The sequence below is a fragment of the Leuciscus leuciscus genome (genome assembly GCF_965113295.1).
Source record: "Leuciscus leuciscus genome assembly, chromosome: 12".
NCBI classification, from domain to species: domain Eukaryota; kingdom Metazoa; phylum Chordata; class Actinopteri; order Cypriniformes; family Leuciscidae; genus Leuciscus; species Leuciscus leuciscus.
The window spans coordinates 37,627,325-37,647,644 of record NC_138736.1 but is presented as its reverse complement, the minus strand read 5'-3'; the positions used below and the strand labels follow the sequence as shown (position 1 = coordinate 37,647,644).

Sequence of the window (20,320 nt, the reverse complement as noted above, 5' to 3'; positions counted from 1 at the left end):
TCTATGCACTTTAAACTTTGTTTTTGCTCTATGTCAGCTTTTGAATGTTGTATAAGTTGATCTGAAGAGTCACATAAATTAGCAAGTGCTGCTTTATATTGATTAATACATGAAATGCATTCATTTGGACTGATTGATAATGTTATGGATGAATGATGTTTAACATTAACATTCATCTTTTCTGAGGAAAATTCACAGATGAGATAAGGGATGTTAAGGATTTATTGTCGATTTATTGTTATTTATGCAATTTCAAAATGACTGTTTTCTGTGAATATATGTTAAAATGTAATTTACTCCTGTGATCAAAGCTGAATTTTCAGCATCATTACTCCAGTCTCCAGAAATCATTCTGATAGGCTTACATGTATTATTATCAGTGGTGAAAATGAATCAATGGTTGTGCAACTCCATATTTTTTGGGAAACCGTGATACATTTTTTTCCAGGATTCTTTGATGAATATAAAGTTGAAAAGAACAGCATTTACCTAAAATAGAAATCTTTTGTAACATTATAAAAGTCTTTACTGTCACATTTGATCAATTTAATGTGTCCTTGCTGAATAAACGTAGGCTATTAATTTCTTTAAAAAAAAAATCGTACTGAACCCAAACTTTTGAAAGATATAGCACATTTGCTCTTTTAAAGCACACGTGGACACATGTATCAGCAGATGAGGAGCCTGTGTGATGATGCTCTCTCTCTCTCTCTCTCTCTCTCAGCAAGAGCTGATCTTCTACACGTTCAGTCGTCAGGCCAGCACTGGCCACACGGTGGCGCTAGAGTTCCTGCTGCAGCGCTGTAACGAGGTCCAGCAGTGGGTGATGTCAGAGGTGCTGCTGTGCCCCTCGCTCGGGAAACGAGTCCAGCTGCTCAAGAAGTTCATCAAGATCGCTGCTCAGTGAGTCTCCGCTCCGAGTGTGTTTGTCAGGATCCACGTCTGTACTCAAGTATTAAATACAGGTTATTTCACAGACATGAATCAGAACGCACACTGGAATATGCAGCTTTGCTTTGATCAACCAGTGCCGCTTTTTACGACTGATAATGATTATTTTTTGTATCTTTAATAGAATTAGGCCTATATATTAAAAATGTAAAACATTTTATTAGTTTAGCTTTATTTTTGTTATTAAAACAATATAATACTGACATATAGTGATTGTTTTTATATTTAATAAAATAATATTTAAATATTTAAAAATATTTTAGTGTACTATTTTAGTTTATATTTTATTATTAAAAATAATATTGGATTTTATGACAGATAGTCAGATACTGATTGTTTTTGTTTGATAAAATAATATTGATTTATTTAATATATTCAATATTTTATTAGTTTCGTTTGTTTTATCATTACAACAATAATTCCAACTTTTTCTGACAGATACTGATTACGCTTATGTTTAATAAAAAATATTTATATATTACAATTTTACATTTTATTTAATTATTTTAGTTTATATTTAATAAAAAAAAAAATAATACTGCTTTTTGAGGTATATATGGGTTATTCTTGTGTATAATAAAATTAAATTGATAATATATTACAAATATAGAATATTTTATGTAGATATTATTTAATTATTAAAATATGATAATGCTGCTTTTATGAGAAAGATTATTTTTGTTTAATTAAGTAATATAATATATATATATCATATTTTTTCATATTCTAGTTTATATGTTGTTATTTAACTACAAGAGTACAATATTTTATTATTATCATTTCCCATATTTTTTGTTGTTGTAATTGCTTTTTTTTTTTTTTTTGCAATCTTAATGTTTGCATATTTATTTTTTTGCAAATGTATTATATTTTCTAATTGTTTCTGACTTGAGAATAAGTTAATGGTATTTAAAGGACAAGTTCGGTATTTTACACTTAAAGCCCTGTTTACAGATCGTATCTGATGAAATAGAACGGTTAAGATTAAAATTTGGACACATGCTCCTGTCCCGAGAATTTTAGGTTTATTTCGCTTTTGTGGACCTATTTTGCCAAACGCGTCACACCCGTGATTCTTCCGTTGAGAGCTTGAATAATAGACACTCCAGCCCAGTTGGTGGCGATAATGCACCTTTGCCAATTGCAAGCAAACCACGGGCATTTCATTGAATACACAGAAGAAGCAGAAGAAGAAGCGGCGGAGTAATACCGTAAAGGTGCTGCGGTCTCACAGCACGTTCTATTAAGTCCCCCCCACAATGGTTGTCTATGTGCACTGGAAGATTCCGTCCTAAAAACACATTAAACTTTCGTTTACAAAGACGTGAAACTCACCGAGTGGTCAGGGGGTGTTCACTGATATGTTCCATCAAAAATCGCTGAAAAAGATGCATTCCAACAGGTTTTATCGTAGTTTTTGTCCAACTCCATTGACTTAATAGGACGTGCTGTGAGACCGCAGCACCTTTACGTGTGTGTGTGTGTGTGTGTGTGTGTGTGTGTGTGTGTCACATGCATCCGCCACTCAGTGAACAGATTATGTGCAGTTAATATCTTTATTCAGAGAGGTCAGTCAGAGAGGTTCTGGTATGATGTTTTATTCTGTGTGGGTGTTTAAACTCTCTGTGTCTGGAAGGCAGCGACTGACTCGTGTATGTGTGTGTGTGTGTGTGTGTGTGTGTGTGTGTGTTTCAGCTGTAAAGCGCACAGGAACCTGAACTCCTCGTTTGCCATCATCATGGGTTTAAACACCGCAGCCGTCAGCCGGCTCAACCAGACGTGGGAGGTAAAACACTTCACACACTTCACACACTTCTACACATGCTCACCCTGTACTAACCAGCTGTGATGATGATGACACTAGTTTACCTTACAAACAATTGGTCTCTCCATGCGAACAGTGAACAGAGGCAAAATCACAGAATATACAATGATTAATTATGTTTAATATACATTTTGGACCAACCAGCACAACATGAGAACTATAGAGATTTGAGGATTCATCGTTGCTCTGGTTTGAACACAGTTTAAGGGTGAACGAGTTAACGATACAAAAGTCAGCATGAAACCGAAGCTGCAATAGTCTTTTCTGCCCTATTGGATCAAGAACAAATGTGGGCGGGGCTTGATTTCGTCCATTGGGAATTGATTGGATGGTTGTGGTTTGCTATTGGCTGATCTCATGTGAGTGACAGGTTGCTCCGCCCTCATCATCAGAGAAGAGAAGAGATGCCAGAGGGAGGATAAAGTGATTCGGATTCAAGATCACGACGGCACATGAATTTAAAAAATAAAGATGTGCACGGATAAATCATTTATAATAAACACTGCAATACTCCATTAATAAAATAAGAATTGTCCATTTTGATTTGATGGAGAATTTAAACAAGATGATGACTTTCCTGCTCATCAGTGTCTGTCGCTCTCTTTCCTGCAGAAAGTTCCCGGGAAATTCAAGAAGCTTTTCTCTGAACTTGAGCTGTTGACGGTACATCAAACCCAGTCACATAAACATAAAACAAACATAAATATGGTTGATTTTGATTCCATGTCAACATATGATCATAAAGAGATTCATCCGTCTTCTTCCTCAGGATCCATCCATGAATCACAAAGCCTACAGAGACGCTTTCAAGAAGATGAAGCCGCCCAAAATACCCTTCATGCCTCTGCTGCTCAAAGGTACAGGAGCCGCCCGCTGGTGGACAGGAAGTGATGTCACAACCACTCACATACACCACACACACATACATCGCATGGCCAGTGATTTGTTTCTTGGTCTCGTGATGTTGTGATCTCTGTTGGTTTTCAGATATCACCTTCATCCATGAGGGGAACAAAACATTTCATGATAATCTGGTGAATTTCGAGAAGCTGGTGAGTGTCCGTGATTGACAGGCTTCAGATGTGTTATCTTCACTGAGATGTGTTGTTGATGTGTGTGTGTGTGTGTGTGTGTGTGTGTGTGTGTGTGTGTGTGTGTGTGTGTGTGTGTGTGTGTTTTCAGCACATGATAGCCGACACCGTCCGACTCATTCGCCACTGTCAGACTGATCAGACAGGTCAGTGTTTCCTCCGGTCGAGTGTCCAATCACAAACATCATTTACACATGTCATGGTTTTTACAAATCAAAATGAAAGCATCACATGGTTGATATTCCATAAGGTTTGATTAATATAAACACACATTATGCCTTAATATCAGGGATTTTAAGTGATGTTTTGGGCATTCTGAGCAGAAACTATATTTTTATGTTTTGCTAAATAATATTTGCTAAATGTAATTGGGAAAAAAACTTAGTCTTTGGTTTAGTGAAAAATTATCAGAACAAAATAACATTATTAACCAGTGACCAGCATTTAAAAATAATGTTTTAATGTTTTCACTCTGAAACAGTTTATTTATTACAGAAATATGTTTATTTATTATCATAAGCTGCTAATTATCAGCTATCTGTATATCTGTAATTATTTAGTTATTTTAGTTTATATTTTATTATTAAAATATAATAATGCTGTTTTTATGACAGACGCAGATTATTTTTGTTTAATATAGTAATATTAAATATATTATAAATATATATAATATTTTTTCCATATTTTCGTTTATATGCTAACTACAAGAATACAGTATTTTCAATATTTTTTATCATTTTCAATATTTTTTGTTTTTGTAATTGCTATGTTTGCTGTGTTTTATTTTTGCTGCAATTTAAAAAATAGTTTTAGAAAGTTTTCTGATTGTTTCTGACTTGAGAATGAATTAATGTTATTTAAAATTATAAAGAGCAATTATAAAAACCAAAATATAAACCAAATCATAACCAAAAATACTTTACATTTCTTATATCTAGATACAGTATATACTGTATATTAATAAATACATACAATATTTGAGTTATTATAACAGTATCGGCCAATCTTAGTGTTTTATATCATTATTATTCTGATTATTAAAACAGTACAAATTTATCAGCTATCATATTGGTGATCAGCCATAAAAATATGCATTTACATTCTAAAGAAAATAAAAGGTTTTATATATATATATATATATATATATATATATATAATTAGCAGACACTGCTAATTATTAGCTGTCTGTATCAGGCAAAATGTCTGTATTGATGCATTGATAATTCAGTTGTAATTAATGTAACCCTTCACTAAATTTGATACAGACAATGTCTGCGTATGGACCAGTCAAATCAGAAGCCTAGAATTCGCCTGTAGAGAATAGGATGTCCCAACAATAATGAGTCACTCACACAAGGTTTAAGTTGTAACTGATTTAGTATAATAAAAAATGTGTATTCAAGAATTTCAAGATGTTAAAGAAAAACAGAGATAGATCAAATAAAATACAGGAAATAGAAAAGTAAATAAAATACAATTAAGTGTGCGTCTCAAACCAATTAATTTCTTTAAACACTTTTGTTTAAAACTTCTTAGGTTTCACATATTTCAGTGGTTCTTTTGGAAAATAAAAGAAACAAAATAAAATTTAGAATATAATCAATTCAAGCTAAACTCCTAATCTGATTCCTTTTGAAATTCTTCTCTTATCTTCTAATTTTTCAAAACAAAATAAAAGAATGGGCAAAAAAAACAAAAACAAAAACAATTACCTTTGATCAAGCAACACAAAATAAAACAAATAATTAATAAATTCACATTTAAATTCCTTTTTTCAGGAATTTAACCTTTCAATTTCGACATGAGTTGAGTGCAGTCTCTGAAGTTATGGCTGAAATGGGTAATGACAATGATTTTGTCCGTTTCTCCTCGTGAATGAAATTCCTCCCAGTAACAGTGAAAAGTGTGAGAGCTGTTAGTTCAATTTCCTACCATCCAGTTCGGCAACGATAATGTCAGTTTCAGGCAATCGATCAATACTCGTTGTTAGACTCGTGCGGCTCGCCAGTCCCGACTCCCTCCGCGAACATGAGAGTTAAGACAAAATCCAGGAACTCCAACCCGGAAAGATTCGATCTCACAGCAGCATCAACTCAATTCAGCACACACTCGACGACGATGAAAAATTTAAATCAGGAAAAGACAAGAAGAAAACAGAGAGAATACAAAACAAAACAAAAAAACCTGACCTTGAATACAAGATCAGAAAAAACCTTGTTAGTTTTCCATAACATAACGTTACACATCACATCATTTAACAGTGTTTAACACGGCATCAAAATGGCGATTGCGTTTCACATACAACGTGCAATCATTTCGTTCACCAAATGTGGTTATGAAGAAAATACATTACTTATAAAATAAACAGATTTCTCATTTACAATTCTCTAATATAAGCATTTCATGAACATTTAACCCAAATGGAATAAAAGTGTAACTCACCAAGACCAGATGAGCTTAAATATAAACCTTTTTTTTTCAGGTTTGAAGAACGGTTACAACTCAGAAAAATCCTTTTCTCTTCCTCACTCAAAAATATATTCGTATTATAAGTCTCTGTTTCTCAATAAATAAACCTCAATTTGTGAACGCGCTGTGTTACAACGGCTGCTTCTCCGTAACTGCGTCACATATGCGGTTTCTCCGTAACTGCGTCACACAGTATAAAATCAATTTAACTCTTTTTCTCGGTCTCTTTCATATCAAATTTACTTCTCTTCCACTACATCGTCTCTGGGACAATATACATGTAATTCTCATCAAATTCTCAAAGAAGATAACTTATCTCTCAAATTTCCTTGGAGAGATTCAACTGACGTCTGCTCTCGTCTGCGATAGCAATCAAAAAAAGAACGCGGTCTCTAACTGCGTGCGAAATATGGAAAACAGAAATGCACTCTCATTGGTCAATCCTCCCAAATAAAACTAATTTTAATTGGCTATTTTAAAACGCATGAAAATAATTTATGAAATGAAAAGAGAATTTATATAGGATATATATATATATAGGATTTGAATTTTCTAATTCTTTGTTAATACTGGTTTTTTAACCTGGGTTACACCCTCCCCCTGTTGATCTTATGCACGTCCTCGGGCATGCATACGGCTGTGTTGTCAACACTGACAAAGGGTCACCCGGTACCATGACACAATTACCCCAGATCAAATTTGAATTTTCTTCGGATTGAACAAAAGCATTACTTAGTCCTTGTAATAAGGACTGGACTACTGAAATTAAAGGATTTCCTAATTGAGGATAATGAAACTTCTTTGGGGGTTTGGTTTGCCTTGAGGAACGTCTAACACCATCAGACTGGGGGTCATCTTCCTCTGACATACCCTCTTCAGGAACTATACCAGGTCTAGGACAATTTCCCTCATCCTGAACAACCCTCAGATCTTCAAATAGACTCGGGATTACATCCTCCAGCGACTTATTCATCAACCCATGGTTAATACAATCATCCTCCCCAGACACTATTACAGTGTCATCTGCTCTATCTTCTCCAGGATCAACATCCATATTCTCAGACTCCACTCCATCACTTACAGGCAAGTTCTCATTCACGTCACACACTTGTTCGTTTACCTCACTAACCTCAAACTGTTTTTCTTTCAGGGAATCAACATTTGTCTGACTGGTTCCTGCCGATTCAACTTCAACAGTGTCTGTGATTTGGAAATTCCCCAAATTATAGGAAGAACTTTCAGGTGGTATGTAACGTGCAACCACTTCTACTACATCTCTGGGTAAAAAACAATTAGACTCATTCTCAGAACTCTCTTCATCGTTTGAATTTCCCTTCTCATTAGCATTTTCCGTACCCAACTGAGACCTTGCTCGACGTCTTTGACGCACTTTGGGTAAAATTGTCTCATCTGCCTCCACACCAGGTAAGAACCCACAAGGTAAGAGCAGGTCTCGGTGCAGCGTACGGACAGGACCCTCTTTCCCTTCAGGACAAAGGGTGTACACAGGAACATCTTTTGCTTTCTTCAACACTAAATAAACATCTGATTCCCATTTGTCTGCCAGTTTCTGTTTGCCTCTCAACCTGACATTCCTAACTAAAACCCTATCACCCACTTCCAAACTGGAAACCACTACATTTCTGTCAAACCTCTTTTTATTCCGTTCGGCTATTTTCATACTGTTTTCCAAAGCCAATTTGTAGCTTTCTTCTAGCCTATTCTTTAGAGAGGTTACATACTTTGAGTGGGATTGACAAGATTCGTCGTTCAAGATGCCAAACGCAATGTCCATTGGCAACCGAGGCTGCCTTCCAAACATGAGCTCATAAGGAGAGTAGCCGGTAACATCATTTCTGGTGCAATTGTACGCGTGCACTAGGGGTTTGACATACTCTTTCCAGTGAGCTTTCTGTTTGTTCTCTAGAGTACCCAACATCTGCAGCAAAGTTCTATTAAATCTCTCTACTGGGTTTCCCCTAGGGTGGTACGACGTCGTTCTTACTTTGCGAATGCCAGCGATCTTACACAATTCCCGGATGGTATGGGACTCAAAATCTGGCCCTTGATCACTGTGTAGCTTCTCTGGAAACCCATAATGTACTAAAAATTGGTCCCAGAGGCACTTAGCAACTGTCTGAGCTTTCTGATTTCGAGTGGGAATAGCGACAGCATACTTCGTAAAGTGATCCGTGATGACCAAAATATCCTTAGTGTTGCTGCGGTCGGGTTCAACTGACAGGAAGTCCATACAGACCAACTCTAATGGCCTGCTTGTCTGTATGTTTACTAGTGGAGCAGCTTTCTGTACAGGAGACTTTCTTCTGACACAACGCTCACAAGTCCTGATCTTTCTTTCCACGGCATTTGCCATTCGTGGCCAGTAAAACCGGGAACGAAGAAGATCAAGGGTCCTTTCCACACCTAGGTGGCCCATATCATCATGCAAACAGGTAAGTACCATCTCCCTGAGATTTTTAGGCAATGCTAGCTGTCTTTGCACTTTTCCTTGGTCCAGACGCTTACGATACAACAATCCGTTTCTCAGTTCAAACTTATTCCATTCCTTAAACCACAAAACCATTTCCAACGGCTTCCCTTTCACACTGTGTGGTTTTTTGTTAGACTCTAGACATTCAATGACCTCTCTTATTTCAGGGTCCTCTCTCTGTCTACGCATCAAGTCATCCTCAGACAATCTAGGAATGGCAGGTAACCCATGGTCGCACTCATCCATAAACGCCTGAGGTAACACGTCTGCAGTCACAACAAAGGACTCAACCAAAGCTACAGGAGAAGGTTGGTGAATCTGATTCCGCTCACATATAGCTCTCACTACCTCAGGAAGCATAACCTGCTGTCCCTGTTCGGCCTCACCTAAATGGTTTAAGGTGAACTGTCTTATGCGTTCCCGTTCCTTCTGGGACTCCAAATCATCTCTGAGCTGACCATTCGGACGTCGAGACAATCCGTCTGCGTCCTGATTCTGGGTACCTGCTCGATACTGGATTTTGAAATTGAAAGTAGACAGACTGGACAACCACCGGTAACTTGTGGCATCGAGTTTTGCTGAAGTTAAGACATACGTTAAGGGATTACTATCGGTCACTACTGTGAATTCGCTCCCATACAAATAGTCACTAAACTTAACGGTAACCGCCCACTTAAGCGCCAAAAACTCTAGCTTATGAGCTGGATACTTTGCTTCACTTCGAGTCAAACCTCGACTTGCATACGCAATGACCCTAAGCTGGCCTTCCTGCTCTTGATACAAAGCAGCACCGAGCCCGGTGGTGCTGGCATCAGTGTGCAATAGATAAGGTAGCCTTGGATCAGCATAACCCAGAATTGGAGCGGTTGTCAATCTGTTCACAGTGGTTTCAAACGCTTCTTGACATTCAACAGTCCATCTATCCCCCAACGGCTCTTTTGGGTTAAAGTAGGGCCGATTTACCTCTTTACACTTAGTTTTCCTCCTAACTGGGGGATACCCGGCTGTGAGACTATTTAGGGGTCTAACGATCTTGGAGAAGTCCTGTACGAATCTACGGTAATACCCTGCAAATCCTAAAAAGGATTTCAACTCTCTAAGATTCTGTGGTCTCGGCCAGGTTTTTACGGCTTCTATTTTACTTGGGTCAGTACTCACACCATGTTGGGACACAACATGACCCAGATACCGTACAGACGTCTGAAAAAATTTGCACTTGTCGGGAGAAAGTTTTAAGCCGTACTCTTTCAACCGGTTAAGGACTTGTAGTAGACGGCGTTCATGCTCCTCAAGGGTCTCTGAAAACACAATCAGGTCATCGATGAAGACCAGAACCTCACTTCGATTCAAGCTCCCCATGCAACGCTCCATGAGGCGCTGAAAAGTACTTGGGGCGTTTGTTATACCCTGGGGCATCCGATTAAACTCCCAGAACCCCAAGGGACACACAAAGGCCGTCTTTTCCTTATCCTGCTCGTCCATCTCAATCTGATAGTATCCCGATTTCAGGTCGAGAACGGAGAACCATTTGGAGCCTGTAAGCACCGAAAACGCCTCCTCAAGATTTGGAAGGGCATAGGCGTCTTTAATGGTCTGCGCGTTCAACTTCCTGAAATCGATACAAAGCCGTACAGAGTTATCTTTTTTTCTAACCACAACAATGGGAGAGGCGAAAGGGGATTCAGACTCCCTAATAACTCCAGCGTCTAACAACTCCTGCAAGTGTTTCCTGACTGCACTAACATCATGAGGATGAATCGGTCTGGGTCTATGTTTGAAGGGAGTCTCATCACTGAGCTTGATGCGATGTTTCACCTTGTCAGTATGGCCATAATCCATATCATGCAAAGCGAAAACTTCAGGCATCGCACTCAGCAAGGCAGAGATTCGACTCTTCCATTCTGTCGGCAAAGGCGAGTCATCGAAATCAACGTGTTTCTGCATTCCTGGTGATTCTGCTCTGGCTTGTAAGGAATCAGTTTTCTGGGGAGCCTCTATCACTTGCTGAACAGAATACATTTCAGCTAACACTGTCTTAGGAGGAATCACAATATCGGCATGGGTTTCATTTCTAACCAACACAGGCACACGAACGGAACGTCTGGTGGGCAAGGTGTGTAAACCACTGGCAATGACTAAACCACCTGGTAAGTTAGACAACTCAGAAGGCCCAATGACTGCTAAGTTCTCTGGAAGGCAACTATTCAGATAAACAACACCATCAAACACTGCACTACCACCCGCAGGCACCGTTTCAGCATTGTCTCCACCCAATGTTACATGCCCCAAGGTCTCTGCACATCTCTGCTTATGCCTGGCACTCAGAACCTTAAGCACAGCTCGATACCCACTGAAAGCTGGGTTGAGCTCAACATCTTTTCCTTGAGCATGAGTATCATACAAGGTATCCAAAGAGTTTGTTCCCACTAATATCTGTTGCACTCCCACCAAGTCAGGAACCACTAAAGCTAGAGTATCAATTTCAGCCTCTAATCCTAGAAATTCTTTAGGGAAGGTTAAAGTAAGTTCTACATACCCTAAATAGGGTACAGACTGCCCATTGGCCCCCTCTACCTCCAACAAGGCATCTAACGGCTTCACTGGATGATCTGCTAAATATGCCTTGTGGAATGAGGACGGAACCGTGGTCACTTGGGACCCAGTGTCCAATAAACAATTCACCTGTATTCCATCAATGCACAACTGGGCAGTGCACTTTGTCCCAACTAACCCTTTTGGCAACCTTCCTAACATTCTGCCTTTTGAACAAATGTCAAAGGCTTTCCTGCTCTTTTTAGGGCATTGAAACTCAGTGCCGTTCTCTACATGCCCTTCTGCAGAGACGGCCTGGAGTTTACCTGCTGCGATTTCCCTTGGTTCTGCAAGTCCCATTGGGCTTGCTTCTCTCTCAACAAACACCGTTTCCTGGCCACTTTGGAAGGGTCTGGGTCATTTTCACAGTTGGCAACCATGTGCCCATCTTCGCCGCAGCGAAAACAGTACCCTGGACGAGGTCGGGGCAATCCTGTCCCACTCTCATTTGACTCAACCTGTCTAGGCCACGCCTTTTCAAAATTTCCACGGGACCCTAACTGGTTAGGTGTTCGATCTTTCTGTGCTTCCATTGTAACCATTTGAGCTTTTAATGCAGCTACTTGCTTCCTTAGCTCTGCAAGTTCTGAAGTACTCGAGTCAGTGCAAAATTTTGTTTTAGGCACAGCGGACTCTATAGCCTGGACTTGCACTCTCAACTCTTTTACTTCTGCTCTTAATTTTGAGAACTCTGCTGCTTCCTGGGAATCAGCCCGCTCCTTCTTAGAACTTGAAGTCTTCTGAGAAGTTAACTGTGATTGAATGCCTGACATTGTTCTTTTTACCTGCTCCATTTGAGCGATCTCTTCACCTCCAAACTCGTTAGCATTAGGGGACAACTGATGTACGGTAGCTTTTGACTTAAAAGGTTGTGAGCCAAGTCTGTTCATCCCCAAATGGCTTCGCATGCGCTCCTCTTTGGAAGTTTGCTTGTCCTCCTCAGCCCTAACAGACACAACTAACTCAGCAAATGAAGGGGGGTTAAGCTTTCTTTCTTCAAGATGCAAATTTGCAAGCAACCGGTTATCCCAACACCCTCTACAAAACTGCTTTAGTAAGCTGCAATCACGCTCGGCTTCTGGAATGCCTTCTCTCCGCACTGCCGCACTCAGCATGACTTGCAACCGATGCAGGTAGCTAGAGGGTTTCTCTCCTTGGTTCTGCAACAGTGTCATAAATTTGGCAAATAACTCGTCGCCGTCTTCAACTGACCCATAGACAGACTCTAACAGCTCTAAATATAACTTTGGAGATGCTTGCGGGCCAATATGCTTTACGACGTCAGCCGCTGGCGGCAAAAGGCTGTCCAGTATTTTCCTGGTGCGAGAGAGGTCAGAAATGGATGGGTCATCAAGCAAAAAATCAACACTCGCCCTCCAGGTATCAAAGTCAGGTTCGTTAGCTGGTCGGGGAACTTTCCCTGAAAATGACCTCAGGCGCACAGGAACATACTGAGTTGATACGTTATCAGAAGCTCGCACAATATGTTCAACTACAACTCGTTGTACACTAGGGGGGCTTAATACATCCATGGGCAGAGCAATACACGAGGGCACCGCATTTGCCTCATTAGTCTTGGTCAGGTTTTGATCTTTGCTTTGCTGGCTACATGACAAAGGTACACTATCCGACAATGAAGATGCAGTCGTCTCTTCAACTACTCTTTGTGAATGAGATGATAACCGACGGGTTTGAGAATCAGCCACAATAGGACAATCAGTTTCATCACTTGACATGGATGACGGTTCAATGAAAGCACTAGCAGCATTAAGCTTTTTTAGCTCCTCTTGAATTACAACCTGCAAAGGTCTTCCGCTAAATCTAGCCATTTCTTGCAGTTCCTCTAGATAATTGCTAGTGACATCACCCCCAGTCGTCTGAGTGTAAACACTGCTCAAGGCACACACATTAAAGAATGTGTCTGCATTAGAAGTACTAACAATTCGTAATGGCAACAAGGGTCGCAGTGCATCCATAGCGGAGCTATATTTGAACTCTATTATAGCTTGCTGATGAAATTCGGAGGACGGACTATCAATGAGCAAGGTTCGCTTTATGCTACCATATCGCATCAGCCATGACTCAAGATCTTGATCGGATTCGGATAGTGTTAAACCGCTTGCTAGAACGGCATCACGAACACACACTTTCTCTCGTCTCACAATGTCCATTGTTCTTAACTGTTCTAAACTGCTTTTTCACACTGAGAGATCACTATTGTTGTATGACACTCCAAATTCTCCTGGCTGGCTCTCGCCAACTTTGTAACCCTTCACTAAATTTGATACAGACAATGTCTGCGTATGGACCAGTCAAATCAGAAGCCTAGAATTCGCCTGTAGAGAATAGGATGTCCCAACAATAATGAGTCACTCACACAAGGTTTAAGTTGTAACTGATTTAGTATAATAAAAAATGTGTATTCAAGAATTTCAAGATGTTAAAGAAAAACAGAGATAGATCAAATAAAATACAGGAAATAGAAAAGTAAATAAAATACAATTAAGTGTGCGTCTCAAACCAATTAATTTCTTTAAACACTTTTGTTTAAAACTTCTTAGGTTTCACATATTTCAGTGGTTCTTTTGGAAAATAAAAGAAACAAAATAAAATTTAGAATATAATCAATTCAAGCTAAACTCCTAATCTGATTCCTTTTGAAATTCTTCTCTTATCTTCTAATTTTTCAAAACAAAATAAAAGAATGGGCAAAAAAAACAAAAACAAAAACAATTACCTTTGATCAAGCAACACAAAATAAAACAAATAATTAATAAATTCACATTTAAATTCCTTTTTTCAGGAATTTAACCTTTCAATTTCGACATGAGTTGAGTGCAGTCTCTGAAGTTATGGCTGAAATGGGTAATGACAATGATTTTGTCCGTTTCTCCTCGTGAATGAAATTCCTCCCAGTAACAGTGAAAAGTGTGAGAGCTGTTAGTTCAATTTCCTACCATCCAGTTCGGCAACGATAATGTCAGTTTCAGGCAATCGATCAATACTCGTTGTTAGACTCGTGCGGCTCGCCAGTCCCGACTCCCTCCGCGAACATGAGAGTTAAGACAAAATCCAGGAACTCCAACCCGGAAAGATTCGATCTCACAGCAGCATCAACTCAATTCAGCACACACTCGACGACGATGAAAAATTTAAATCAGGAAAAGACAAGAAGAAAACAGAGAGAATACAAAACAAAACAAAAAAACCTGACCTTGAATACAAGATCAGAAAAAACCTTGTTAGTTTTCCATAACATAACGTTACACATCACATCATTTAACAGTGTTTAACACGGCATCAAAATGGCGATTGCGTTTCACATACAACGTGCAATCATTTCGTTCACCAAATGTGGTTATGAAGAAAATACATTACTTATAAAATAAACAGATTTCTCATTTACAATTCTCTAATATAAGCATTTCATGAACATTTAACCCAAATGGAATAAAAGTGTAACTCACCAAGACCAGATGAGCTTAAATATAAACCTTTTTTTTTCAGGTTTGAAGAACGGTTACAACTCAGAAAAATCCTTTTCTCTTCCTCACTCAAAAATATATTCGTATTATAAGTCTCTGTTTCTCAATAAATAAACCTCAATTTGTGAACGCGCTGTGTTACAACGGCTGCTTCTCCGTAACTGCGTCACATATGCGGTTTCTCCGTAACTGCGTCACACAGTATAAAATCAATTTAACTCTTTTTCTCGGTCTCTTTCATATCAAATTTACTTCTCTTCCACTACATCGTCTCTGGGACAATATACATGTAATTCTCATCAAATTCTCAAAGAAGATAACTTATCTCTCAAATTTCCTTGGAGAGATTCAACTGACGTCTGCTCTCGTCTGCGATAGCAATCAAAAAAAGAACGCGGTCTCTAACTGCGTGCGAAATATGGAAAACAGAAATGCACTCTCATTGGTCAATCCTCCCAAATAAAACTAATTTTAATTGGCTATTTTAAAACGCATGAAAATAATTTATGAAATGAAAAGAGAATTTATATAGGATATATATATATATATATATATATATATATATATAGGATTTGAATTTTCTAATTCTTTGTTAATACTGGTTTTTTAACCTGGGTTACACCAATATCTCAGGTCATCGTCTCTCTCTTCATTAGAACTGAGGAGAATAAGTCCGTTAACTCCATTGATTTCTCCTCTTCCCAGGAAACGAGCTTTCCCCGTGTGACAGCGCTGAGGTGCGATCCAGTGTCCATTACCTTCACATCATTGACAATCAGCAGACTCTGTTTGAACTGTCCCACAGACTGGAGCCGCGAGTCTGAGAGAGAGCGCTCACACACACACACACACACACACACACACACACACACACACACACACACACACACACACACACACACACACACACACACACACACCGATTCCAGCTCCCAGCACTGACTGAACGGACACTGATAGTGGATATTAGTGTGTTTCCTCCTCCGTCACAGAGCTCTTTCACAGCCAGATGAGTGAGAACACATCAGGACATCAGTCTGCCTGTGTTCTCTAGATGTGAATAAATCTTTATTTCTTAATGTCAAAAATAGATCATCGAGAAGTCGATAAAAGCTTGTTTTCCACAGGAAAAGCGTAAACTTTTCAGCGATGTTTTGTTGTAATGCTACCAGCATTCTGGACCATATTTATAGGCTATATCAATTTATTACTTGGACAGTTAGGGCTGGGCGATATTTTAATATTTTGATTTAAAAAAAAATATATATATATATATATAATATATAAATATAATTTTGAACATGTTCCGTATTTATTAGTATTTATATATTTGCTCTGAAATAGATTTGAAGGCTGATTTCTTTTAGTAATTTCAACCAAATAGAAACTGTTGCCAGTTAGACTGAAAATGTTTAATGTAAGAAGAAAAATACAGTAAAAAACAAGAAAAAAACAACAACACATGTAATATTAAAAGCAATATTAACATATAAAAGACTGAGACTCGAGATTTGAATCAGTTCGACTGATTCATGGAAAAGAATCAGAGAAGAAACTCAATGGCCAAATAAAATCATCACAATGTTGCTTCATTTTATAAATATGTGATATTTTATAAACAAAGCGTATATCGCCCGGCCCTACAGTGTAAACTCAGACTGAACGAACAAACACAACTGGTGTCAAAGGTCATGATGATGTCATATAGGGCCAAGTCCTCACTTTCTACTGAATCTTGTTATGATGATGTTGAGTTTTCTCATATTATTTAATGTTTCCAGTTTGAGCTCAGTCCAGATGTGACACAGCCAGTCTTTCCCACGACACGCCCGTGACTGAAGCTTTTCTGAAGTGTAATTTCTACAGTGACCTGACAGTATTATTTCACAGTCATTATTTCTTGGTCCGTTCGGTGGTCGAGGCTCTTGAAGATGTTCGTTTCGTGCAGTTTTTGCCCTTCACTCGCTCTCGTTTGGATACAGTCGTTTATATTCGCAGTTCTGAAGCTCTGGTGTGAAACTCATTTCAGTTTTAAAGAGATTTTAAAGTGACATGCATGCATATTGTATTTGCACTTACATCTTTGTTTGTACATTATCGTGTAAGAATGTATATACGTTTGTAAATGTAAAGATAAATAAGTTGGGTCATTTGCAAACACACGTTTCTGTGCCAAGCACTATTATGGGAGAGCAATGCAATATGAGAGGATTTTAATATTGTGAAATGTTTTATAAAAGCCTTGAACCCCGATCTGTTCTGACGTGATGCGATCCAGTGCACAGAACAAAACTACTTCTAAAATGGGATTTGATGCTAAAATCTGAGTTAATGACTTGATTTCTCGATTTGTTTGATTAAAGGGAATTGTGGATTTGTAAATGAAGAGCTCAGGAAAGAGTCCGAGTTTTTAGGCCACAGACGTCTGAATCTGAGCTTCATCTGTTTCCACACTGACACATTTTGTTCACAGACACAGACGTGCGAACATCTCACCTGAACGTCCTGTGATAGACGACACAGAGCTTTTGTTGATATATATCTATAGCACTTGTGTTATTTTGTGTTTGACGGGATGTTTCCAGATGTGCAGAACAGATAGAGATGATGATGATAAAACATTGGCTGTCCGATGATTTGGTGAATCTCACAAAAAAATGTCTGGGTCACGCATTTCACCCCGAGGAGTCGTACATGAGGAATGAAAAACATCCTTTATTTTATTTGTTGTTTACATTTATTTTATTTTATCAAATTACATTCAGTACAACAAATACTACCATGATGTATGCTTCAAAATGTAAATGTTTTAGTTATTATGTTTTATTATTTGCAATAAGCAAAACTGCAAGGTGTGTTTAAATGTGCTTAATTGTCATGAAACTAATGTCACAATGAGAGGAACATTTTAATTAGGTACTTAAAAACCTATTTAATTTTATTTATGTCATTATAAAATAGTATGAATCATATTTTGTAAAAAAAAAAATATATAGGCCTATATATTCTTCTTTTTCTTTTCTTTTTTTTTTTTTTTACATTTTGGGGTGAAATATGACCTACAAGTTAATCATCTCTTTTTTTACCTCAAGACTGGTCATAACTTTAAGTAACATAAGAAATTAGACTGGACTAGCCCTAAGATCGAGTCTTAACTTGGTCATTTCTGACAGTTTTGTGAGATTCTCTCGGGTAAATGAAGTATTTTGAGGTTTGCTGTTCTCCTAAAGCTTGTGGATTGTGGCTGATCTTGTTCTGTAATGGATTTGAATAGGGAAGAAACTGGACTGACCTGCCGTCGCCAAAAGCAGGACAGAAAGCCACTGAGATTATGAACATGTTATTGTGTTGTTGTAATCTGCAAATGTAAATATAAATATGCTCTGAATATAAGACTTAATGTTAAAAAAACACAGAGATTCAAAGCAATATATTTACAGTCTGTTGCTATAGAAACCACACACGTCTTTTCTATAACCTGCATTTTTACAATAATGTTTAAAGGCAAATGTCAATAAAAGATTTATGTAACATTACATGCTGTCTTTAATTACTGTAAATATTTGTTTTCTATTTTCTGAATTCTGTAATTAATTCCTCTTTTGTTTGCATGATTCAGCTTTATTTATGTTTAAGAATAATGCTTCTGGGTCCTTTATTAATCACTAGTTCATACAAGGTGTAAAGGAGCGTGTTTTTAACCTGAAAACAGCAATGAACACTTTAAGTACTGAGCAAAAATGTTTAATCCTTATTTACAGCACACACACACACACACACTCACACATATTTTTAATCATATAGAAATCATGTTGTGTTCATCATTATATAATCTGAAATTCTTTCAAATAATGGCAGTGAATGGCAACCAGCATCAAGCTTTAAAAAAAAAAAGACACAAAAGTATCACAGAATGACCCCATGTGACACGTGTCCTATAGTGTTCTGGGGGTGTTCAACAGTTTCTTTAAGTAGGAAGGAGGGAAAAGCTATAATTAAAGAAGCTTGCAATCGGATATGGCAATGAAATTGGAAAAACTGTAAAAAACATTTTTATAATATACAAAACATGGTAAGACAAAGTAGAGAAGATCCGATAATTTTAGTACGACTAAAGATGGGCGATACAAAACTTAATTCTACACTGAACATAATAGGAAAACACAGTACAGGATGAAATATGCCAAGTGAAGGGAACAGTTGATCATCTGTTGTTATTTTGTCCTAAACAGGAAAGGAATGAACTACAAAGAGAACTACAGAACATATGCAATGAATTTACAATCTGCAACTTATTAAACATAAAACAAGGATCTGGTCAAATAATAAAGAATAAAATTCATTAAGAATAGTGGACTTAAAGGGTAACTAAACCCTAAACCAACTTTCTTTAGTTAATGATCTGTAAGAATGGGGCTTTATTAGTGCTGTTCATTGATTCGAGTAACTTTTTTGACATTTGGGTATAAAGTGTTTTAATTCTACAATATATGGTGTAAAATCGTCTGAGTGCTGCCCTCTTCAGGTTGAACGGTGGCTACTGCAGTTGAATTTTCCTATTGGATGTTTGCGGTACTGCGTGACATAAGCAGGTTCCAGCTCACCACATATTCCAATATAGAGGCAGAAAAGTCTCAATTATAATTCACTCAAAAAACATGATTCACACATGCGTAGACAATTTCACATGCATGAAACCTAATTCACGTCCACACAATAAAAATTCACGTGCGTGAAAAAAATATACATTCACAAAAACCAATTCACATGCGCAAAATAAAAGTATATATTCATAAAATACACTTCACAAATGCAAAACACAATTCGTAGATACACAACGGTGCACAAAAACCTTTGAATGTTTAAAATGTACGAGTTTATCCTTGAATGTGAATGTGCAAATCGTTATTCACGTGTGAATCGCTTTGGATTTGTGTGTGTGTGTGTGTGTGTGTGTGTGTGTGTGTGTTTTTGAGACTTTCCTGGCAGCGAACTCCTCCTACACAGATGAGTCGTACTCTTTAGCCAATCAGATTTAAGCTTATCAATCGACCAATCGGTATCACGTGAGGGCGGGCCTACCTGCATGGGGTAAACATTTGGTAACTTGGTAATAGACCTACAATGTCTTCTTCTTCTTCTACTACTTCGTCGTCTTCTTCTTCATCTTTTTCTTCTTCTTCGTCGTTTTCTTCTTCTTCTTCTTCTCCTCCTTTTTTTATTTTTTGTTTTTACCATGATCATAATATCATGGTGTTTTGAAGATCCATAGTGTTGTGTATGAATATGGTAATAATCATACAGTGATATATATTGAGGAATTACAGTAACATCTGATTTACCACAGTATTATCACAGATCATTTTGTAATTGAAATGGTAGAAACAGCTTTGATATACTTTATCAATTTTTACCA

The 20,320-nt window shown here is 37.8% G+C and overlaps 1 protein-coding gene across 2 annotated transcripts; it reads left to right on the top strand.

Moving 5' to 3' along the window:
• Nucleotides 1-439: 439 nt before the first annotated feature.
• LOC309511714 (rap guanine nucleotide exchange factor 5-like) lies at nt 440-16,158 on the top strand. Of its 2 annotated transcripts, XM_082186987.1 has the most exons (8): nt 440-903; nt 2,647-2,737; nt 3,389-3,439; nt 3,546-3,633; nt 3,764-3,828; nt 3,959-4,013; nt 15,610-15,736; nt 15,781-16,158. In XM_082186987.1, exons 1-7 carry the CDS (start codon nt 692-694, stop codon nt 15,726-15,728), a joined length of 681 nt encoding a protein of 226 aa, XP_082043113.1. In that variant the 5' UTR covers nt 440-691; the 3' UTR covers nt 15,729-15,736; nt 15,781-16,158. The 2 variants fall into 2 exon arrangements, with proteins under 2 accessions (XP_082043113.1, XP_082043112.1); XM_082186986.1 differs by having other exon boundaries at nt 444-903; nt 15,610-16,157.
• Nucleotides 16,159-20,320: the final 4,162 nt, after the last annotated feature.